The sequence below is a fragment of the Aquarana catesbeiana genome, linkage group LG04 (assembly GCF_042186555.1).
Source record: "Aquarana catesbeiana isolate 2022-GZ linkage group LG04, ASM4218655v1, whole genome shotgun sequence".
NCBI classification, from domain to species: Eukaryota; Metazoa; Chordata; class Amphibia; order Anura; family Ranidae; genus Aquarana; species Aquarana catesbeiana.
In genome coordinates this window covers 199,904,434-199,929,073 of record NC_133327.1, presented here as the reverse complement: position 1 = coordinate 199,929,073, position 24,640 = coordinate 199,904,434, and the positions used below count along the sequence as shown (strand labels likewise).

The 24,640-nt window shown below is 40.7% G+C and overlaps 2 protein-coding genes across 2 annotated transcripts in view; one reads left to right on the top strand and one right to left on the bottom strand.

Moving 5' to 3' along the window:
• GFM1 (G elongation factor mitochondrial 1) overlaps window positions 1-24,640 on the bottom strand; it is a 78,467-nt gene that overhangs the window by 36,195 nt on the left and 17,632 nt on the right. The window contains exons 9-13 of the mRNA XM_073626098.1: window positions 24,297-24,434; window positions 23,197-23,298; window positions 22,060-22,116; window positions 19,312-19,449; window positions 15,494-15,576 (exon numbers count right to left, since the gene is read on the bottom strand). Coding sequence (XP_073482199.1) covers window positions 15,494-15,576; window positions 19,312-19,449; window positions 22,060-22,116; window positions 23,197-23,298; window positions 24,297-24,434 — 518 coding nt within the window. The remainder of the gene's footprint in view (window positions 1-15,493; window positions 15,577-19,311; window positions 19,450-22,059; window positions 22,117-23,196; window positions 23,299-24,296; window positions 24,435-24,640) is intronic.
• Window positions 453-15,680, top strand: LXN (latexin). Its single transcript, XM_073626100.1, has 6 exons — window positions 453-746; window positions 2,360-2,422; window positions 9,835-10,009; window positions 10,752-10,888; window positions 11,303-11,362; window positions 15,342-15,680. The coding sequence occupies exons 1-6, from the start codon at window positions 615-617 to the stop codon at window positions 15,429-15,431; spliced, it is 657 nt and encodes a 218-aa protein (XP_073482201.1). The 5' UTR covers window positions 453-614; the 3' UTR covers window positions 15,432-15,680.

The following is a 24,640-nucleotide window of genomic DNA, read 5'->3' as shown; positions in this document are numbered from 1 at the left end:
TTCTGATTTTTTATAGCTTGCTATAATTTGGTCATAATAAGGAGTGCATATAAGAATAAATCTGCTTATACATTTCTCCCAATGCATTATTTGCAAAAATACACATATGCATGCAACCATATCCTGTGGCAACCCTGTGAATGTTATACGGCTTGTCCAGGATTTTTCTTACCAGAAGTGCAAGACTGCCATAAATAAGCACCCTAGGGCGACAACAGGAACCTTAACTTACCATAATCCATAAAACATTTACATTTGTTTTACAACGTTAATTACATTCAAAAATCTAAATTTACTGGGACGCTGATTATTTCTCATTAACAGTGTTGTAATAGTAAATAAAACTTTTTCTTGTAAACTACTGTTATATCAGAATTTGAAATGCTATCATTTAACTTCCAGGCAATTTACAACAGATCGAAGTTCACTTTCCATTCACAGGGAGAAGATCCTTTGCTCCTCCCCGTGATGTCAGCACTTCCTGATCACAGACTGCAACACAAATCCTGGCAGTGGTTTTGCAATCTCATTCGTTACAAGGTAGCCAACCAACCTAAGTGTGTGTGCGAGAACATTACCAGCTCATTGTATCAGATCACTGTCCTGCAAGCAACATGGAGCCCATTAACCCTTCACACTACCCAGCCTCGAGAGCAGCAGCTGTTGTACAGCACTACATCAATTACAAGATGGGGACACCGCATCGTCTTTATGAAAGGCAACAGGTGACAAGCGCAAGCAAAGAGGTGAGCATAACAGAGCTGGGAACAAATATCCCTGCCTACACTGTGTGGCCTTAGCAACAAAATACAAAACCAGCAATTACTTTAAATTTTACATATTAGAAAAAAAAACAAAAAAACAAAAAAACAAACAGAGTGCAGTAGATTATAATTTTACTTAAAGGAAAAAATCTTCTCCTCCTTCCACAGAGAACTTTCAATTTTAGGAAACTGATGAATGCAAACAGAACAAGATTACATACATGTTGATACCAGCAAAAGGTGTGGTTACATGCAGTGCCACGGTCATCTGTGCCCTGGCCAGTTCCAACCCAGCTTATCCAGTTCTGTGGCTAAGGTGTGCCCATATTTTACAAATCTGACTGCAGTGCACTATTACTAATCCTTATGCACTCAGTGCATGGTCCCAAAAAAAAAAAAAAAAAAACAAAAAAAAAAAAACAACAACACAACTGTATTCAGAACCAATTTTAAAACATGGTACTAATGAAAACAGTACTTTTGTAGCTGTGTTATATACATGGAATTTCTGGCACAAAAGTTCTCATGTAAAGGATCAGTAAAATGCTTCTGTTTAGATGTGTTTAAATGCTCAAAAACATGCGTTTAAATGCATAGTTTTTTTGCTTAACATTTTAGTCTCTATTTTTTAATCCCAGAATGCACTTTTTGCCATTATGTATACACATATAATAAAAATGAAGTTATTTTTTCTTTCTGCAGTTTTGATATGCTCCCATGAGAAGCCTAAGCTGGCCACACACTGACAGATCCCACCCTCCAAACGCCAGTCGGACGGACGAATCTCCTGCTGCAGCTTTTGTATTTTGACAGCTGACTCCATCAGCTGTCAAAATACCTGAACAGCGGTTGCATCTGATTGGCAGAAAATTTTCCAGAAGGCTCCTTCAACAAAAGTCAATCAAATGATTAGATAGACATTTGTTGAGTATTGTGGCCCCAGCAGGGCGACTCACTGAGCAAATTTTGACCGGTTCATCAGAAACTGAACAAAATTAACAGTGTATGGCCAGTCCTAGAGCCGTCTTGATTTAGCCTTTAACGGATTGTAGCACCTTTCTGGAGGGTTGGGATCATCTCTAGCCACGGTCTATTCAACTACTTTTCCCTCTATGTATATATCTCACTGTTGGTGCTCTCATTGTTTAGGCACCTAAATAGTGGGTGAAAAACATATACAAATGACACCTTTGCTTTTATTAAAAGCAGATTTTAAACTAGGCCCCTAAGAAAAATGACTGAGCTCAGTGAATATGTGCTCATGATCATCTGCTTTATTCTACAGGAATTATACTGACATTTTTCTCATTTTAGCATATTTTAAGAATGTGTGTGACAAAAAACAACTTTTGACTTACTGACGCTGTTATTAGCACTTCACTAGTAAAATCGTAGAAAATACAGCCGCTATAAAAGAAGTGATTTACACTTTAATCAGCTGAAATGCAAAAAATAAAGTATTTATTTTTGTTAAGGGAGTCCTGATTCTGCAGATCCCTAAAGAATGCAATGGAATATAAACATAGTATAAATAAAAATGAAGGTTTTGAAGATAGAGTGTGTGTGATAATCAGGATGTTCGATTTATTTTACAGAGCATTGCTGGAATGGGGAATAAATATCACCTAACATTTTCCATAAAAGATACTGTAAATAAGGTACGTGCATGTTTATTTTAGACTAGTAAAAGTGTGCTTGTTTCTAAAACAAATGTAACCACAAGTCCGGATTTGTTTCACCCTCTTCCAGTCCAGGCCATGTTTCAGCGCTATCACACTTTGAATGACAAATGCTTTCTTTTGGTGGTATTCAATCAACATTTTTTTTTTTTTGTCATATAAACAAAAAAATACCAAAACAAAGTAATAGAAGGCTGATAGATCCCACAGCTAAACCTGACTAGTCACACGTAACAGCTCATGGACTGATTATCTGAGTTGATCGGCCCTGGACCCAGGTTCCATCATCACAGGTTAATCACCCGAGCCGAGCCGCTGCTCTGTGTGTTCATTCAGACACGGAGCTGTGGCTCGGCCTGCCCCCTCTCTCTCCTCATTGGCTCACTGACTTTGATTTACAACAGCGGGAACCAATGGCGCCCACTGCTGTCTCAGCCAATGAGTAGGGAAAGCCCTGGATAGCCGAGGCTCTCGGGCAACATTGCTGGATCGAGATGGGGCTCAGGTAAGTATTAGGGGGGCTGCTGCACACAGAAGGTTTTTTAGCTTAATGCATTAAGCTAAAAAACCTTCTGCCGTTCGAACCACTTTAATTTGTGTTGAATTAAAACGAGAAGTATGGATCCTATGGATCACAGGAGTGCAGTACGTTATGCACTCCTGTGATTTGATTTCAGCTGACAGCGGGCTGAAGTCTGCTGATGTCACAGAGCCGGTACAGGCTCTGAAAAGATTCCGACCATATTGTCAGTATCCGCCCAGAAGTCTGGATCAGCACCCAGCTTAGCCTCTCGGCAAGCCGCTGAGAACCTGAGCCAGCCCCTCCCTCCCCCCTTTACAGCCCTGCGCTCCAATGAGCACTGGAGGGGAGACCAGAGAGCCACTGACTGACAATTACGATTCTCTGCTCAGAGTGGAGGGGGAGAACTTGAGCGATCAGTTGATCAACTTAGTTCTCACTACAGAGCCGGCGGGAGACAGATGGAGCATCGGCCCAATGCTGCATCAACCTAGGTGAGTATAAACGTTTGTTTTTTTTCAAATCTTGAACTTCTCTTTTAGGCAACCACTTAATTACGAATTGGCTGCCAATGAACGGCAATGTAGAAAAATTTTAATGCAGTGCATGCCAATGTAAGGCATGTGGCAGTGAGAGCCCATTGGCACCTACCATACTTGTGCATTAGGGCAGTAGTTCTCAACCTCTGTCCTCAAGTACCCCCAACGGGCCATGTTTTCCTTTACTTTGCACAGCTGCTTTAAATCAATATCAATGACATGCTATATAGATGAGAGCTATTTTATCTAAGGAAACCTGGCCCCTTGGTTTGGGGGTACCCGAAGACTGAGGTTGAAAACCACTGCTATAGGGACCCGTTCTAAATGAACATATAGAACCACAACGCACTGCATGGAGTGCTGTGCATTACAGGTGCAGTAAAACAAAACTACTGCATGCATAGGTCTGAAACAGTGCCCAGTTTGTCCTTGCATTACTTTATTTAACCTGTTGCCGCCTGTGTAACACACACACTATATGTGCAGACAAAAGGGCGGGCTTTAACCCCCCCATGCCACACATATGTGTCACTGGTCAGACAATGTTTCTGTGCCGAGAGCATGCTCACTGTGCACTCCCAGCAGAGAGACAAAGCTGACGAAGACAGCTCTCTGTTCCCACTAACGATCAATAGCCAGCAGGACCAATTCCTGATCATATGACCACTGTGACAGCCAATCACATGGTCACTGATTGTTCCTGCTCCTTGGGTGTTCAGAAGCTTTTAAAAAGGGACCCTGGGGCAGGTGGGAAGGGATTATTAAGCACACTTATTTATATTGCTGAATAACCGCTAACCATGGCTGTATTTAGACATTAGACTGCCCTAAGCACAGCTCAACAATGGTGCCTATACAGTGGGAGAAAAAAATATTTGAACCCCTGCAGATTTTGTAAGTTTGCCCACTTACATAGAAATGAAGGCTCTATTATTTTTATCATAGGTGTATTTCAAATGATAGAGACAGAATAGCAACCAAAAATCCAGAAAAAACACATAAAACAAATGCTAGAAATTAAGTTGCAGTTCAGTGAATAAAATAAATATTTGATCCCCAAGAAAAACGTGACTTAGTACTTGGTGGAGGAACTCCTGTTGGCAAGCACAGAGGTAAGACATTTCTTGTAGTTGGTTACCAGGTGTGCACACATCTCAGGAGGGATTTTGGTCCACTCTTTACTGTACAGATCTTTTCTGAATCCTTAAGGTTTCTTGGCTCGAACTTTCAGCTCCCTCCATATATTTTCTATAGGATTAAAATCTGGAGACTGACTAGGCCACTCCATGACCTTAATGTGTTTCTTCTTGAGCCACTCCTTTGTTGCCTTGGCAGTATGTTTTGGCTCATTGTCATGCTGGAAGACCCATCCACGACCCACCTTCAGTGTTCTGGCTGAGGGAAGAAGGTTCTCATCCAAGATTTTACAATACATGGCCACATTCATTGGCCCCTCAATGCAGCAAAGTCAGCCTGTACATTTAACAGAGAAACAGCCCAAAGCATAAAGTTTCCACCTCTGTGCTTGACTGTAGGGATGGTGTTCCTAGGGTCATAGTCAGCATTTTCCTTTCTCCAAACACGACGAGTCAAGTTAATGCCAAAGAGCTCAATTTTGGTTTCAACTGACCACGGCACTTTCTCCCAATCCTTCTCTGAATCATTTAGATGTTCATTGGCATTACTGTACATATGTCTTCTTGAGGAGGGGGACTCACTGTGTTTAGAAGAAGAAAAATGCTGACTATGACCAGAGCTGCACAATTAAGCGTTAAGAAAAAAAAAAATTGTGATCTCTATTTAACCCCCCTCACGATCTCTTATGCAGCATTTCCCGATTCATTCATGTAACAAGTGTAGAGAGTTCTCTGCTCACTCAGCTGTGAAAAAATAAAAAATAAAAACGGCCAACCTGCCAAATTTTTTCACAACATTGTCTGTGCTGATAGATGACTATAAAAAAGAAAGTAACATTTCATTCTTTCAGATCAAAGGGATGAACATCCATCTATAAATTAGGTCAGTTTAACCACTTAAAGACTAAAAACTTTTTTCTGACACTTGTTGCTTACAAAGTTAAAATCAGTCTTTTTTGCTAGAAAATTACTTAGAACCCCCAAACATATTTTTTTTTTCTTTAGCAGGGACTGTAGAGAATAAAATGGTGGTTGTTGCAATATTTTATGTCACACTGTATTTGCGCAGCGGTTATTCAAACGCATTTTTCGGGGAAAAAATACACTTAAATGAATAAAAAAAACAAAACAAAAACAAACAAACAAAAAAAAACTAACAGTAAAGTTAGCCCAATTTTTTGTATAACGTGAAAGATGATGAACGCTGCGAGAATCCCGCTCTTTATTCTAAGCAAAAAAAAAAAAAAGCCAGATTCTCATTTTAGCCAGAATCATGCAGCTCTACTATGACCGTAAGAATACCATCCCTACAATCAAGCACTGAGGTGGAAACATTATGCTTTGGGGCTATTTCTCTGCTAAAGGTACAGGCCGACTTTGCTGCATTGAGGGGCCAATGTACAAGGCCATGTATTGTAAAACCTTGGATGAGAACCTTCTTCCCTCAGTCAGAACACTGAAGATGGGTCATGGATGGGTTTTCCAGCATGACAATGACCCAAAACAAACTGCCAAGGCAACAAAGGAGCGACTCAGCTGATCACAGATCGTAGTAAGAGGCCGATCCCGGCCCCTTACCACGTGATCAGCTGTCAGCCAATGACAGCTGTTCCTGTGATGTAAAAAGAATATCGTAATCAGATTTTTTTTTTCTGCACGCTGACAGCATGAGGAGAAAAATAAAAGCCGATCATTGGCTTCTGTCAGAGGGACATCGGACTGGTACACGGACACCCACTGCTGCTAAGCGGTGCCCACCAGTGCCACGGCCGCTGAAAAGGCAGTACAGCCAGCCCTCCTGTACTGGGCCCAGGCCCCATCAGTTCAAAAGGAGGGACCCGGGCACCTGCCGAGCAGGAGCGATGGCTGTACTGCCTTATTGACAACTCTTGTGGCTCCCCCTGCAGCTCTGCCAGCTACTCCTACTTTTTCTTCCTCCGCTGCACTGCAGGGGGATTGGTATCTGCATTCCCAAACCCCACTGCTGTCCAGGCCTTCCTGTGTGCCCCTGCAGCATTGGCAGCTTTCCTCCTCACCTCTCCCACCAGCAGCTTCTGAGGTCAAACAGGGGGATGTTTCAGGAGGGAGAGCGAGGGTGTGCGGTAAATGTCATTTACCAGCCCCTTCCATTCCTGAATGAACACAGTGAGTGATTGGCATCGATCACTCACTGTGCCCCTTCATCACTGAAGTATAGTAAATTGTGTTCACTATGCTTCAGTTTGTGAATGAACAGGGAGCATCAGAGTGCATTCATTCACTGTTCAGTGCAGTTGAGGCTGCAGAGAAAGGGACTGGGGAATCGCTCTCCTCAGATCCTTTCTCTGTTTCAAATGTGAGACATCACCCCTGATATTTCACCAAAGCCCCCCTCCCCCCAACAAAGCTGTAAAAAAAAAAAAAAAAAGGATGGGGGCCCTGTCAAGTAGGCTGTATGGGGCCCCATGATTTGTAACTGCAGCCCTGATCAGTGCCCGTCCCTCAGTGCAGCCTCATCAGCGCACATCAATGAAGGAGAAAATTTACCTGTTTGCAAAATTTTATAACAAAACTATAAAACTTTTTTTTTCCCAAATTTTTTTGTTTTTTTTAGCAAAAAATAAAAACCCAGCAGTGATTAAATTCAACCAAAAGAAAGCTCTATTTGTGTGAAAAAAAAAAAAAGTTTGTTTGGGTACAGTGTTGCATGACTGCGCAATAGTCAAAGAGTGACAGTGCTGAAAGCTGAAAATTGGTCTGAGCAGGAAGGGGGGTTAAGTGCCAAGTAAGAAAGCGGTTAAAGAAAGGAAAAAACTGATCCACTCACAAGTTAATGAGAAACTACAAAAAATTACAGATGTCACATAACACACATAGCAGGGTACCCCCGCATTTAAACCATGTTTGCTGCGTATAAAAGGTAGTTTTCTTAGTACTTATGCAGAAAAGACACTTAGGATATAACGCACGTGTGGCCAGGAAAACCAGAGTATAGAAAAAGAAAAACTGAAAAATTGCTGGCCTTATTCATTTCTTAAAACTATTGTGAAAGTCCCCCAACTCCTCTTAACATCATACCTGCACCTTATTTGTCTACAGAAAATTTGCTAAACTGTCAAGTGGTGGTCAGAAAATAGAAGTAAGAAAAAATAAAATGTAGTGCCTGTAAATTTTTTGGCTTGATGATGCCCTTTGGGCAATGTCCCAGAAGTGCCATGATGATAAATATTCTAAACATACAACCACTTATTAATTTAATCCAGCCAAAGTGCTTTAACATATACAGAGACACACCTAGATATGATAGCTTAGAAAATTCCCTATTATATATTTTTGAGTACACATAAATGTAAAAGTTGCACTCTTGGCAAACCACTGAATACACAGATGAATTACATATATGAAAGTGGTTTTACCCATCAAAAGAAATTGTATTTCTGTGTCCAGCCCTGAGATGCACAGCTCTGCCACATGGCACAGCATTGTTTGGCAGGGGACCTGATCTTCCTCTGCTGCAGCTTCACTCCTCCCCCCCACCCTAAGACTGAGTGGGAAAAGGAGTAGAATGATAAGCTCATTTATCCATCTCTGCTCTCCTCTTATATCAGCATTCTTCTTGTACTACAGCAAACCTGGCAGACTTTCTGTGCTGCTTCTTCCCTTCCTGTCTCTAAGCTCTGCTGTAGAAAAACTGCAGGAGGTTAACAGGTACATGCACGGTTTGTATAAAAAAAAAAAATGTAATGATGTATTAAAGTGGAAGTCCACGCTAGACCTAACTAATGCCAAGCTAAACCTGCTCTCTGCTACATTCTAAACCCGTAAAGCAAAAATCGGTGTACTCACCTATTCTGCAGCTGATCTGGCCCGGTCCCAGCATCAGCGGCGGCTTCAAAGTGTGGAGGCGGGGTGCAGGAGAGGCAGCCGACAACAGAAGCCCCATAGTAACTCTATGGGTGACGTCACTTTCCAATTGTTTCACAGTCGTTGTTGGTCCTCTCCTGTACACAACTTCCGCCACTGGAAACCGGACCAGATCAGCTGCAGAATAGGTAAGTACAGTGATATTTGCTTTACAGGGTTAGATAGATCAGGTTTAGAATGTGGCAGAGAGCAGGTTCGCCATTAGTTAGCTTTTGCCTGGACTTCCACTTCAAATTGTAAAGTCTCATTTTTTTTTTTTTAATAACAAACATATCATATCATACTTGCCTCCTCTGTGCAGTTGGTTTTGCACAGAGCAGCCCGGATCCTCCTCTTCTCGGGTCCCTCTTTGGTGCTCCTGGCCCCTCCCTCCTATCGAGTGCCACCACAGCCAGCAGCTTGCTATGGGGGCACCCGAGCCAAGTCAGAGCCCCGTGTGTCCATTCAGACACTGAGCCCCGACCTGGCCCCACCCCATCTCTCCCCTGATTGGCTGACTGACAGCCGCGGGAGCCAATGGTGTCGCTGCTGTGTCTCAGCCAATCAGGAAGGGTGTCCCGGATGGCTTAGACATTCGTGGACATTGCTGGAGAGGGGGGCTCAGGTAAGTAAATTAGGGGGTGCTGGGGAGGCTGCTACACACAGAATAATTGTTATCTTAATGTATAGAATGCATATACAACTCGTTTAAGGATTACAGAACTGAACCAAACTGTGCCTTTTAAAATCGGTCTGGAACTCCGCTTTAACAATGGAAATCAGTAAGGATATGCTCAAAATGTAAAATTCTATATTCATTTCTACATTGTATTTCAATTATTTCTAGCCTACGCCTATTAATCTGAGCAATCTTGAAGATTTTAAACTTAGTAAGGATCTTGAATTCTGTGACACTTATTTGCTATGCCTTGTTAATAGGCACTGCTGTGTCACAGATTTCACAGAGCCCGTCTTCTGTATTACAGGGGTGCTGAGAGGAGGAGATTCAGGAGGTGGAGTCAGTACAGAAATCACGGCTTGCAGGCAGCAAGGCATCATGGGATATGTAGTGCTTAGAGATTGGAAGTAAACTGCAGAGGCGAAGTTGCAAAGCATGGAGGGAATCCAGGAAGTTGTGGAAAGAGATAGCCAGCAGACAGGAAGAACTCACAACATGAAAGGAGATTTTTCATGTAAACTTATATTGGATTGTCACAAATTACTATTGTTTGTATTGCTATAACAATTCTACAGTTATAAAAATTAAAGTGTATGATGAGACCATACAATGCCTTTATTTTCATATCTCTGCAGCAACCTGAAATCATGTGCACTGCAGAGGTCTTGTATTACAGTGACAAGAACTGTCCTCCTGATGTCAAATTTACCTTGCAAACCAAGCCAGAGAATTACACAGCAACTCAGGACCAAGAATTTTACACGAAAATGAAAAACAATAAAGAACCGCTGGTAGCTGAAAACATCCCAGGTATTTTTTTTTTTTAATTCTTTAAAATAAACCTAGTAATTTTATCTAAGCACAAGACTAAACATACCAAAGCAAGATGCCTTCAGGGAAAATGAAAGTTAAAATGATCAGCAGATCCAGTGATATTAGCAGTTGATGATTCGCACTAGCCTGTACATTTTAAATGCACCATTTTTACCATGCAGGCTAGGGCAGTGCTGGCAGTAGTGTTACAGCGCATCACACTGCTTGGTTTTATTCATATTGTTTCCCCCCAACTATGTGACACTTAATTTATGTGTGTTGCGGAGACATGGGGTGCCGTCCAGTGCAGTGTGGAATGTTGCATATCACACCAGCATTGTAATGTGAATGGGGCACATAGAAAATAATAATTATTTTCTATGCGCTCTAGTGGTGATCTGCGTTTAGCAAGTGCAGAAAACTGCAGGTCACCGCATATAGTGTGCCTGAGCCCTAAAAGTCAAACTTGCTTCAGACTGTCAGACTTCTATCCTTCTTATTGGTCAGTGAGGCCATCACATAAGAGGATCAACTTGGAAGCTTAGAGGTTAAAGAGGGCAGTGCCAAGCCTGACTTTTACATAAAAACTAGGATTTGGATATAACGTATCTGCCATTCCTCTCTGAATCTACTAACTGTTTGATTTTGGAATTTTCACAGTAATCTCTGTTTTATGTCATCATATGCCTGTGATATAGAAATGAACACAAACAAGTTTATCTGACCATTTAACTTGCAGATAAGTTTGGCAATGTAGCACCAGATATGGAGCCTGTATGGAATCTGGGGATAGCTGCTGCTGGTTTTGTCAAGTGGAAAAATTCAACAGAAGAGACATTATTTGCAATGACGGTTATTGACAAGGTTGAGCAGCAGGTATGTACAACATTCATTGTATATCAAGTAAGAAAAGTGTTAAAGATGGAAGGAAAATGTTGCATAAGCCATCAGGCATTTTAGTCAAAACTGAATTTTGCAACAGCTCACAAATGTTATTTGAAATGCTCTTTCACAAACATTTAGAACAAAATACATATAATTAAGTGGATCACAAATTCTTTACACTTTGTTAACGCCATGTCCACTGAGCTGCATTTTTTTGCACACTACTACACTTGTACGGTATGAAGGGAACAAGGCACATGGAAAACGATTGATCTATGTGCCCAATTCACACTATACATGTACAATGGTGTGCAGAAAAAAGCAGCTCAATATGGTATAAAAAAGTCCTGATCCTATAACTTTAAGCTTGGTCAAACTGACTAACAGCTGAGTTTTTTTTTGCAGATAAAAGATGACGCGCTGAAACTCCTTTACAATTTACAGATCCATGAAATGGTTACTCAGGTATGCACAGATTGAAAGTAAATGTGTTTTGCTGATTATATTAAGTACATTCCTGCTTTAAAGCGAAAGTGTTTGTAAAGTCAAAAGGTTTATTTTATCTTAATCCATTCCATGCATTAAGAAAATGCCTTCTGTGTGCAGTAGCCCCCCTAATACTTCCTGAGCCCCCTCTCGATCCAGCGATGTTGCAAGAGAGAGTCGGCTGTCCGGGAATCTCCCTCATCATTGGCTGAGACTGCAGTGAAGCGCCATTGGCTCCCGCTGCTGTCAAATTCAGTGAGCCAATGAGGAGAGAGAGGGGGCAGGGCTGCGGCTCTTTGTCTGAATGGACACACGGAGCTGCGGCTCAGCTCGGATACCCCCATAGCAAGCTGCTTGCTGTGGGGACATTCAACAGGAGGAAGTGGTCAGGAGCGCCAGAGAGGGAACCGAGAAGAGGAGGATCTGGGATGCTCTGTGCAAAACCACTACACAGAGCAGGTAAGTATAATTTTTTTTTCTTTAAAAAAAAAAACAAAAAAAAAAAACAACATAACAACAACAACAAGGACTTTAGTATCACTTGAACCCTTGCCCGAAATATTTCTAAGGTTACAACTACTACATGAGGTCTCAATTTCTGTCCAGGGTGAGATTACGACCCAACACCTCCTGGCACCAAGACCCAGATCTGCCACTCAACTGTCAAAAGAACTTCAGTGGGTAGTGGAAGCTCTGGCATTTGATGGATGAAAGACAAGAGGCAGGACTTGGCGCCAAGAGGGGGGACTGCATAATCTTTGCTAACATAAGAACTTGTAGGCAAGGTGGCCACACATCAATGCTGTCACTTTGTAAAATGTTTAGGGCAGGTTAAGTTCACTTCAAAGTAAACCAGTAAAAAAAAAAAAAAAAAAAAAAAAAACCCTTAGCAATTTACAACCCCCTATCCAAAAATGTTGGGACGCTTTGTAAAATCTACATAAAAACAATTCAATGGCTTTGCAAATCTCATAAACCCATATTTTATTTACTATAGAAAACATATCAAATGTTTAAACTGAGAAAATGTACCATTTTAAGAAAAAAATAAAAGGTAATTTTGAAATTTATGGCAGCAACACATCTCAAGAAAGGAGGGGCAGAGCAACAAAAGCTGGGAAAGTAAGTGGTACTAACAAGGAAGAACTGAAAGTAAATATTGGCAATTAATTAGGTTAAATTGGCAACAGGTCAGCAACATGACTGTGTATAATTAGGGCATCTTAGAGAGTCTCAGAAGTAAAGATGGGCAGATGTTCGCTATTCTGTGAAAAGCTGCGTCTAAAAATTGTCAATCAATCTCAAAATAATGTATAATCATCTACAGTACATAATATCACAAGCTTCTAAGAATCTAGAGAAATCTCTGTGTGCAAGGGACAAGGCCAATACACAAATATTGGATGCCCATTATCTTCAGATCCTCAGACGACACTGTATTAAAAACAGACATGATTGTGTGATGGACATCACTGCATGGGCTCAGGAATACTTGCAAAAATTACTGTCTGTGAACACAGTTTGCTCTGCCATCCAAAAATGCAGGTAAAGCTCTATAATGCAAAGATGCAGCCATATCTGAACATGATTCAGAAACGTCACCTTATTCTCCTGGCCAAAGCGCATTAAATCTCGGATGGTATGAGGGTGCATTATTGTGTATGAAATGGGACAGTTTGCACATCTGGAAAGGCACCATCAATGCTGAAAGATATATCAAGGTTTTAGAGCAAAGTATGCTCAGGCATGAACGGGACAACATTCCTTTCCCAAAATTTCAGCAACTGGTCTCCTCAGTTCCCAAATGTTTACAGAGTATTGTTAAAAGAAGATGGGATGCTACTCCATTGTAAACATGGCCCTGTCCCAACTTATTTGGAATTGGGTTTATACTTTACCAGCTTTTTGTTGCCCTGTCCCATCTTTTTTGAGACACGTTGCTGCCTTCAATTTTAAAATGACCTTATTTTTTTCCTAAAATGGTAAATGTTCTCATTTTAAACATTTGATATGCTTTCTATTTTCTATTTTGAATAAAATATAGGTTTATGAAATTTGCAAATCATTGCATTCCGTGTTTATGTAGATTTTACACAGCGTCCCAACTTTTTGTGGAATTGGGGTTGTAAACTGAGCATATTGTTAATAAAACAGAGGTTGCCTACAATGAAAAACACGCATCAAATGATCAGTAGACCAAAAGATGCAGTCAGCTGAAATGATGTGCTATTACTGACATTTCCTGTGAAAGTTGAATCCTGTGAGAGCAATTCTCATTGGTCAGTAAGACTTCATATCACATTTAATGTAACCCTGTCAGGGGGTGAACAAAACAATGAAAAGGGTACTAACCTGACAAGAAAATGTTATTACACACTCCTGGCCTCTCTAATAGAAATCCCAGTCTGATTCTACAATTCTGAGTATGTAGAAGAGTGTGTTCCCCACTGGCTGCCTTGGTTCCTCCCGGTAACCACCTATGTTACTACTGTGTTCTGCAGGGACTGGGGGGGGGGGGGCTCACTAATTGACCAGCCTGAGAATTCGGAAAGGATTGCTGTTGGGAGCTCTGCTCTGCTTAGTGCCTCATTTACTTTGTTGACCTCCTGACAGGGTCACTACAAAAAGGTGCAATTGGGAGGTATAAGAGGTCGGAGATGTGGAGCCAAGCTCAACTTTAAAAGAAAAGACAAGAATTTTGGCAGATTGTTTTGACTTGCAGTTTTCACCTATGTAATGTGTATTTTTTTCATTAGAATGAATTGAGCAGGCTTGTGATAGAAGTACCTTAGCCACTTGTCTACCAGCACCATTTTTAAACAGGATTTTTAGCACTCTTCGAGGTGCCATAGCAGCTAGGACTGTGTTTAAATTTGTTCAGCCAGTGATGGCTCTCTAGTGAAAGTGATTCGGGCAGCTGTAAAGCATCCCGATCACTTCTACAGCCTACCAAAGGCACCGCAACCAGTCAATTGCTTATCTCCCCTCTGGTGAATAAACATGTATTACGCTGCTTCACTAGCTGCTGTGGCTGGAGAAGTCAGTCGACAGTAGGGAGCACATCATGTGTCTATTGACTCAGTAAAGAGAACCCTAAACTGATAACCTATAAAAGGCTTTTGTCAATAAACAAATTTAGGGCATGGCATGTGTGGTATCCATTTACTTGACGCAACCTCATATTTTGTACCTTACAAAAAATGTGGGCAATATATTGTGTTTGTGTGCACTAAAATTAACTTTAGTGTATTTATTTTACTGAAAATATGCATTTCATGAACATGTTCAACATTAACTAATTTTTGGGCCTAAAATGTGAATTTAAAAAAAAGAAAAATGGCGGTGGTAGAAAAGTGGCACTCTAATAGTGTTTGTAGCGCCACCGGAATTTTGGGCCTCCACTTCCAGTCCAGTGGCACCCGCCATTTTGATGGAGTCGGTCACAAAAGGCAAGCCATATTGAGCTTCAATAACTGGACCAAATCAACAGCCAAAGCCCAAGTAACAGGTCATTGCGGCTAGTTCTTGAAAGTTCCTTTGAAAACACATTAGACAGCAGGGATCACAGTGAGGTCCCCTCATGGTCTGGCGACTGCCAAGTCTAAGACTCTTAAGCTACAGACGAGTGGCTCGCTAAGCAATCTTTTTTCCTATGCTTGCAAGTAGTACATATGATTTTAATTTTCAATAAATGCTTTGGGATAATGCACTAGGCTGGGGCACCCACTTTTGTTCATTTTCTATTGGATCGTGCCAAGTAAACAACGTTTGGCAAATTGGAAAATGGTCCTTTAGATTTAGCCAGGAAACATAACTGGCAATATAAATGTATGACCCAGTTACAAAACATTTCAGATCAAGAAAATAACGGTTATAGTGTAAGAGAACCCCTTCTGCTGTTACTGATGCATTCAATATTTAGTACAATGTAATACACTGACAAACCTCTGAATTACAGGAAATGATTTCATGGCAAATAGAAGTCACTTGGAACCCATCAGAAGGATTAAAAATAAAAAACCAGAAACGACTCCCAAAAAGAAATTAAGAAGACAACTAAAAAAGACAACACTCCAGAGACTGGACATGACCTAATGATTTTATACTTACGGCACTCTTTTGTTGACAGTCTCCCTAAATGCAACTTTTGGTTTGCCCATAGTGCAAGGACAGGTATATTCTCTCTCCATCCTCTGTGGAAACAATACACAATTGTAAAAGAATAAGGGGAAGAATTACAAAACAATTCTAAAAAAAAAAAAAAAAAAAAAAAAAAAAAAAAAAAAAAGGAAAATAACTAGTTTGGCTCTTTGGACGCATGTCCATATAGTGAACCATTAAGCACAAGTTGAGCCCGGGACCACATCCTGTCACTTCAGGATGACGTTAAGGAGTAGCCTGAGGCACACCAAAGCCTTGATCTCCTCTGTACTAAGGTCGAATTCACACAGGACAAATACGTAAAATCGAAGAGCAGCTACAGCGATTCAAGCTCTGCATTCCCGGCTCCTTAGGGAACAGTGTGGTGCGTGATTCAGAGCATCACACGGCTACCCTTTTTTTCGTTTTGTACAAGCTTTATTTGACATGTGCAAAACATACACTTCATTCCCTGCAATGTCGGGCATTGCAGTGCAATTCGGGCTGGTGCGCTGCGATAAAATGCAGCATGTCTGCATTTTAGCACAGCACTAGGCTGCTTTGCAGTGTGAATTATTTTCTGTGCGTCCCTGCAGTAAAAGATGTTTTACCATGCTGTAAAACGTCTGTCACCACATATAGTCTGAATTGGCCGTAAATGAAAATCGGAAGCAACAATGACTTCATCACTTCCGGTTTCAGAGTTTTCATTCCCTGCCCGATGTTATCACACAGGGGTTTATTAACCAGTTGTGATAGAAATAAAATAAATAAATAAAATGTATTAAATTTTTTTTTAAAAGGAGTAGTGCGGGGTTTGAAAAAAATTAAAAATAAATATTCATTCTCACCTATGTAGGTGCAGCATCAAATCTATGCTGCATCTCTTTTCTACTGCCTCTACACCGAGAACTGAGTGATCAAAGGCGGCTAACTGCTCAGTTCTCGCATCCGCTCTGAGCACAGAGCAGTGACTGTCAGTTACCTCTCTGTGCTCTACCTCTCCAGTGCTCACTGGAGTGCCAGGCTGTAAAAGGGGCGGGAGCATCTGGCTCAGGCTCCTAACAGCACACAGAGGCTGAACCAGCTGCCAATCCAGGCATCTGGGTGGATCCCGACATTATTGTTGGGATCCCTGCAGAGCCTGGTAAACTCTGACGCCAGCCCACAGCAGACTTTAGTCCGCTGTTGGCTGAATCTGGGTCACAGAAGTGCAGAACTAAGTGCACTCCTTTGACTTACAGAAGTATGGGCAAAATTGCTTTGGTAATACTACTTCTTTACTCATAACCCCTATTGCCTGCACACACCAGCAATTGCAAACGCACGCAGGTGTCAATGTGTATGTAAACTGCGATGCACCACATGCGAGGTATCACCACGAATGTCAGAGAGCAATAATTCTAGCACAAGAGCTCACATTTAATGCTAAACTGATGAGCTGTAAAGGCTTTTAAAGGTCAACTCTGAAGATTTTTGGGTACTGTAGTGGTTTGTGATATCACAGGCGCACACAATTTTTTGACTTGAAATGTTTGGTATGCATTTACTTGATACAACCTTATCTTTTATATTTCACCAAAAAATGAGTATCGTGCGTGTTTGCACTAAAATTCATTTTATTATATTTTTTCCTGAAAACTTGTGTTTTGAACATTGAAACATTTATGCAAATATCATGTGACATTTTTATTGTACAGGGTCTCTGGTTTTAGAAAATATATGTTCTGGGGGTTTAAGGTAATTTTATGGCCAAAAATAAAGATTTTTACATGTGTGTAAAAAAAAAAAAAAAAAAAAAGAAAACAAAATGCTCTAATGCCAAACTAGGTAAATAAAGATGATTTGACCAAGAATCCTAGATTGGTTACATTATTTTCCAAGTCTTATCTAAAGTTTTTAGTAACAATCTGCAGTATACTTAAGTTGTTGAGAAAAAGTAACAATCCCCTCTGGGTGATCAATGGGCATTGCAGGGGACAGACATTGCTGCAGATTTCAATCCTGAAGTAATAGAGGTTAGTTTGGTCATGTCCTTTTCACACTGACTGATGCACTTTCAGTGTTCCGATGAGAAAAGTTGCAGTGTCTGCATCCCTTTAGAAGTAATTAACCCTAATGCCCTGTATACACGACTGGTTTTGCTGTTGGAATAAACTCCGAAGGTTTTGCATACACACGGTCACACATAATTCCGACCATCCAGAACGCGGTGACGTACAACACCTATGACGGGACTAGAAAATGGAAGTTCAATAGCCAGTAGCTTCCATCTTGTACTTGCTTTAGAGCAGGCGTCGTTTTTTGTACGTCGGAACGGCATACAGACGAGCCATTTTTCCGATAGTAATTTGTTTCGTCGGAAAAATATAAAACATGTTCTCTATCTAAGTCTGTCTGAATTTTCGACAGAAAAAGTCCGATGGGGCATACACACGGAATATAAGATGAAAAGCTCCCATCGGACTCTTTCTGTTGGAAATTCCGCTCGTGTGTACACGGCATAAGAGTATCTGACTTAAAAAAATATTTTTGCAGAGGGTGCCTAAAATCTGACTGGTATCTTAGTGCAGACTTCTGGGAAAATCTGAGCCACGCAATCAGGAAATTAGATTTTTGAAGGCCATCTGTACACCAACAGTGTACAGAACGCCCCCAGGTTGCCAAATTACATTGACTTTTACAGAAAATTACAGTGCTGCAGATTTAAATAGTACTTTTTTAATAATATTAAAAGCAGGGGTCTCAAACTGGCGGCCCTCCAGCTGTTGCAAAACTACAAGTCCCATCATGCCTCAGCCTGTGGGAGTCATGGTGGTATCTGTCAGCCTTGCAATGTAGTTTAGCAACAGCTGGAGGGCCACCAGTTTGAGACCCCTGTATTAAAAGGGTTAGTTCACCTTTACTAATAAAAAAAAAACACAAATGTATATAAAAAGGGACATCTGTAGATAAAAGCAAACTGTACAGTTTTGACCAAAGCTGAATAATGTCCTTGCTATAGGTGTAGGTCATTTATGTACCTCATGAAGCTTGACTGGAAAACTTCTAGGACATTGCTAAGAGAAGCCTAGCCGTTACTGCTTTTGAAAAACCTGGGAGGAATGTAGAAAAAGAATAAAGACGCAGCCACTGAAGCAAGGCAACAGTGTTTGAAGAAAGGGCTTCCACCTTATACTCTTTTACCTGCACTTGCTTGGAGCCGCTTCCTCCTCCTCAGCCAGCGAGAATTTACTTCAGGGTATAAAGAAGCACCTGACCTACTCTCCTGCTCCCAATTGCTATTGCCAAGCACTGTCACATGATGTCAGCACTTTCCTCAATCACTGCCTGCAGAGAAGCATGGATCTGCAAGTAAGCGCAGGCATAGTGAATATAAGAGAAATGAAGGACGTCCCTTCTAAAGAAACCTTGCCTGCACCCATGCACTGGTAAACTGATCCTCACTTCACTATCTAGGTGCAACGGTTTCCAATGTGTCATCTGTAGCCATGTGGTCCTATTTCTGCATTATAATGTCTATCAGCAAGCATAATCCACTCCACATACCAGTCAGTGCGACTCTCACATAACTGAGCTTACAAATATGGTCTTTCCTCCGGTTTACTAAGCATGAATTGTGTAATCACATTTCAGGTGGATATTTTATTATGATTTCCTGAATTGAGAATTATTAAGGTATTTCAGAAATCAGTGTAAATGTAAATTGTGGTCTTTAGAAAGTAACTGCTAAGGGTTACATCATGTATTATACAACATTATGATTATATAAGCAGATCATTGATTACCTGAGCATAGATCTCCAGGTGAAGCTCTCCCATGCCAGAAACAATGGTTTCCTTGCTCTCATTATCAAAGTGCACTCTAAAAGTTGGGTCTTCTCGTGTAAACCGACCGATACCTTTGGAGAACTTATCTAGATCATTCTGGGAGTAAATAAAAGGTCAACAATAACTGACCAATCAAGATTAACATTCCATTTTTGTTTACTCAATTGTTTAAAATAAATTTAATAAATTAAAAAAATCATTAGAGCAAAAAATTAACCATTCTTACAAAAAAAATGCATACACAGAAAAACAGACATTTTAAGCTATACAAAAAACGGATTTTGCCTATTGTGTCTGTATGCGCTACAAAATTAGAGAAGAAAACTTGTCATTTATACTGATAAATTTCGCACACTTGATATCTTGCAAACTTTAAGTGTAAATTCATATATTGCCTTTCATAAAAATATATATATAGATAGAGTTTCTTGGGGTTTACATACTGTACACTTTAAACCCAATAGTACACTATTTGTATTTGTTCCTCTTTGGTCTGCTAAAACATACCACTGAAATCACTTTGTTATATCGGTGTAAAAAACACCCATTGATGCTGCCATAAATCCAGTGCACTGTCCTGTGCACTTCACAGCCTTATCAGCCCTGTGAAGCTGACCTCTGAACTACACAACCCTTAAAGTATGGAGAGGGGACTGGGGGAAGTGTTCTTTACTTTTACTACTTCCAGTCCTAGAGCAAGAAATCGGCTCCTCCATAGATACAGTAAAGTCAGTAGCCTGGTCACCCAAGACAGAAAACCAATATATTCACCACGTGTAAGGCTGATAATTTGCAAAATATTATATTTTGTTCTTAGGTTTGGATACACTTTAAAGTGGTTTTAAGCTTTCAGCAAGAAGCAGATTTTACCTAGTAACAGTTTTTTGAGGGATGAGAGATGCAATAATTTCAATTCTGTATAAAGCTGGAACTAGGCTTTGCAAAAGTTCTCAGAGTTGCTATGAAACATCCGATTGGTGGGAAGCTGTCAGGGACACACACCCCCCCTAGGCATAGCTCAATTAAGGGGTATCACAATGGTGGAAGTGGAAATCCATCAAGTCTAGTAAGATTGAGGGCTTGTTCACACCAGGTACAGTGCGGGATTGTGTGCAATGTTTAAAGTGGAACTAGACTGCACCTAACCACCACATACCAAAAATGCCATTTAATTCATTTTTAATATTTAAAACAAACCCACCCATCCAACCATCTCTCCATGCTTTATTTTGTTGAAAAAAATCACTTTGAAAAACACTACCTAGCATTTCTGGCCGTGGCCATCTTGACTATGGCAGATGATGCATGTAGCATTTACTTCCTGGAATCAATCTGTCCCTAGCTCAGACATACAGGCAGGAGGGTGTGCTTAGCTGGGAAAACCTCTCCTCCCCTACGGAGGACTCTTGGCATGTATGACATAATTTGCTTAAGCCTGGAAACCAGGAAGTAACTGAAGAAATGTTAAAAAAAAAAACAAAAAAAAAAAACCACAGCGCTTCAAACAAGCAAATATGACATACCTTCCTATCCATTTACAAATGCTAGCAGAATAAGGATTACAAATAGTCAATGTTGACTGAGAGTGAAGTTATGTTTCAATGGCATCCCTGCTCATCAAGTGCTCGTGCCCACCAAAATGCATGGTTCTGCGATACCATTTGTTTTAGTGTTGCACGATTTAAAAAAATTGTACCTGCATTTTTTTTTTTTTGCATGTTTCACATAAATAAGGCAACCCTGTGAAGTTAATGCACAAAAAAACATGTGCGCCCAAACACACCTCATGGTGTGAACAAGTCCCAAGACTAATCTTTTGTAGATTACAAAGTATTACACTACATTTCTCTTACATCATATAATTAAATAAGTTTCCTAACACATTGTAAAGCTGGAATTTTACAAGACCTCAGAGGTGGTTAGTTTTTGATGATGGACACACTGGGGTTTATTTACGAAAGCTGGAGAGTGAAAAATCAGGCTCACTTCTGCATAGAAACCAGACAGCTTCCAGGTCTTATTATCAAAGCTTAGTTGAACAAGCTGGGGTTAGAAGCTGATTGGTTTCTATGCAGAAGTGAGCCTGATTGTGCACTCTCCAGCTTTAGTAAATAAAACCCATTATGTCAGAAAGGCCTCTTTCACACGGGGCAGATCAGTGATGATCCGCCCCGTGAACACACGCTGGCTCAGCGGGGATCGCTCCGCCGATCCCCGCTGAGCAGGAAGATGACAGGTGCATCGCTGCACGCTGTGCAGCGACGGACCTGTCAGAGCGCCGCTCTCCCCTATGGGGGGATCGGATGATGACGGTCCGTAGTGTCCGTCGTCATCCGATCCGATCCGAAAACGGAGGGAAAAGTAGGTTTTTCCTCCGTTACACTTTTCGGATCGGAGCGGGGTCGGATGTCAGCGGACATGTCACCGCTGACATCCGACGCTCCATAGGGATGACTGTATGTCCGTTTTTCATCCGAAAACGGATGGATGAAAAACGGACATACGGATCATCCGTGTGAAAGAGGCCAAACAGTCACTGAACAGGTTTTATTTATATACATGTGTTTGCAAGCAAAGGCAACATATTAATTCTGTTTGTATATTTATAGTCTGTCATAATGAAAGCATTAACAACATAAAAAAAAAAAACAGTCTAAAGACAAACAATGATCAACGAAGCAAACAAGATGGCTGTAAGCATCTTACCTTGTTGACAGGTTTCATTGCTACAGAGATGACTGGATCTGGTACATGGATGGACTCCTGTAACCAAGAAGAGGTTCTATCATTTCTAACAGAAAACAGACGAGTCAGAGTACTATACAGATCTTGAATTTTACACCGATTATTAAAAACTGTCCGTTTTGACTATTATACAATTAAATCTGGAGATAGGGATTGCTTAGCAACGTATTAAACTCTAAATATGGGTAGAACATGTAATATGTTCCTAAAGTTGGAATTGGACTTTGAAGGGTTAGTTCATGTTTTCACAAATAAAAAAGGTAAAGTAACTCAGTTACGCAGTCACATGACCAACAAGTGTTTTCCATTGCTTGCATAATTTTACACAGCCTTTGGCACTGCGTAGTAATGTTTTAAAGTACCGGACTGGGTAGGGAGGCAGAATATGGGCATAACATAATGTACATGCAACAGGAGAGGTGGGGAGAGTGTTGTTAGTTGACTTTTTCGTTTATCGTGAAAAGATTAACTGACCCTTTAATGAGGAGAAAGGGAAAATTAACCTTTCAACACATGTGCTGCATTATTTCACTGTCCTGGCAATGAACACCTCTAAGGAGGAAAGCTAATCCTGCACCAATTTCTGGATACCGAGGACCATCAGCAAAGTTTCACAAAAATTACAAATGGCAGGGTTTTTTTACTGAGCTCTGACAACTGTACTAACCATGCAAGGTCAGTTCAGCGATCTTCCCCGCTGAGCTATTGTGTTCTGATATGGGGATTGCTCCCCCCCCCCACCCCAGAACACTCTGATCAGCGCTCTCTGCAATTAGCTAAAAGCGCTAATCAGGCTTCTGTCGGTCAAAGTGACATACACACGGGCCGGATTTTGGCCGTTTTTTTTAACCGGCAGCTGTCTCCCGACATTTGGCCCGTGTGTACCCTGCTTTACACAGTTTAAAAATAAAATGTTTCTCATCCAACTGCATGTTGGGCTGTATGACTTCTTCAGAGTTCTTAGATTAAGTGGTTCATTTCTGATACTGTAGTCAAGATTGATATTTTGTTTATTGTAACCATATCCCCCTCTTTACTAGCTCTTCTCCAGGAAGAATAACTTTAGTTTCTGTAGTCGTACATGGGTATGCAACTTACCATAGATAGGTTGTCATTGGATTTGCTGGTAAAGGTGTCTCCACTTGCACAGTCAATCCCAAATAATGCACATATGTCTCCTGCAAATACCTCATCTACATCCTTGAAAAACAAAAATTTCAAGAAACAGTTTATTATAAGGGGTGTAAATATTCAGACTGGAAAAAAAACTTGAATGTTTTAATACTAATGAAATGTTAACGTGAACCTAAATTCACACTTTAAATTTAAAAAGAAAACATTTCTTTGCAGCTCCTGTGGGTCCAGGGGAAGCACAAACAACTGAGGCACGCAGGTTAGACTGTGAAATTTATAAAGGTGGACTAATGTGTTTCCTGTTTCAGGGAGTAGGAGCCTATCTCTCGGATGCTGCCCTGGAAGACGTTTCGAGAAAAAGGTTTTGGCTTTAGATATACTTTAAAGCAAGCTTCCTTTATTAACAGCTCAGTCCCTAAAAAATATCAGGTAAAAAGTGCATCCATAGCCAAAACCTTTTCTTAGCTGGATAGAGTGGGGAAGAATTCGAACTCCTATAAGGGTTTACCACAAAGATTTTGTTGAAGAGATTCCTGGTGTTAAAAAAAAAAAAAAAAAAAAAAAAAAAAGGGGAAGGATTGCCCCCAGGAAGTGAAGGGAACTTTCTCTAATGACAACACAGTCTGAAGTAAAAAAAGAAAATGTATAAATTAAAGTAGAGGAATGATAGAACCTCTGTCAGCTTTTTATTGTTGTCACATATTATTCATTCAGGGAAGCCTATCCCACACCCACATAACTGCCACCCCCATCAAATCATTCTTTGCAGCTATTACCTTTTGTACCACCACCCCCTCCCTTTAGAATGTAAGCTCTACGAGCAGGGCCCTCCTGTCCCTTCTGTATTGTACTGTAATTGTGTTGTCCCCCTTATACATTGTAAAGTGCTGCGTAAACTGTTGGCGCTATATAAATCTCGTATAATAATAATAATATCTTGTACATATTGGCAAATAGGTTAGAGGTAAATATCACTAAACGCAAACTATGGCTGTTAGTTTATACAAGTATTAAACAAATCAGGTAAATATATTTTCTCAGTACTCTTATCAAAAGCACTGTACCTCCATTACGTCAGCATGAAGACAGACAAGCCTCTGTACACGGACTTTCTTTCCTGTTCTTGTATTGTATATATAGTCTCCCTTCTTCAGCATTCCCTGGTACACGCGGACGTACGTCAGCTGACCAAAGCGACCAGCCTAAACCAGACGAAAAATAATAAGGCACATTTTTCACTGAAGAAACATGCTACTTCCTGATTGGATTATTAGATCATACACAGCCAACGTCTGCAAAACTGACTTCAACAAAACCTGTCAGGCTAGCAACGTAGGAACAGTTAAAGTGGACTTTGAAGGTTCATGTCCAGAGTTGTCATTCTTATCCTTACTTTACTACTTTGGGA

Excerpts from the sequence above, each read along its gene's own strand:
- LXN (XM_073626100.1), top strand. The coding sequence starts at position 615 with ATGGAGCCCATTAACCCTTCACACTACCCAGCCTCGAGAGCAGCAGCT. Across the intron at positions 747-2,359 it reads TGACAAGCGCAAGCAAAGAG|AGCATTGCTGGAATGGGGAA; the intron begins GTGAGCATAACA and ends TTTATTTTACAG. Across the intron at positions 10,889-11,302 it reads TTGACAAGGTTGAGCAGCAG|ATAAAAGATGACGCGCTGAA; the intron begins GTATGTACAACA and ends TTTTTTTTGCAG.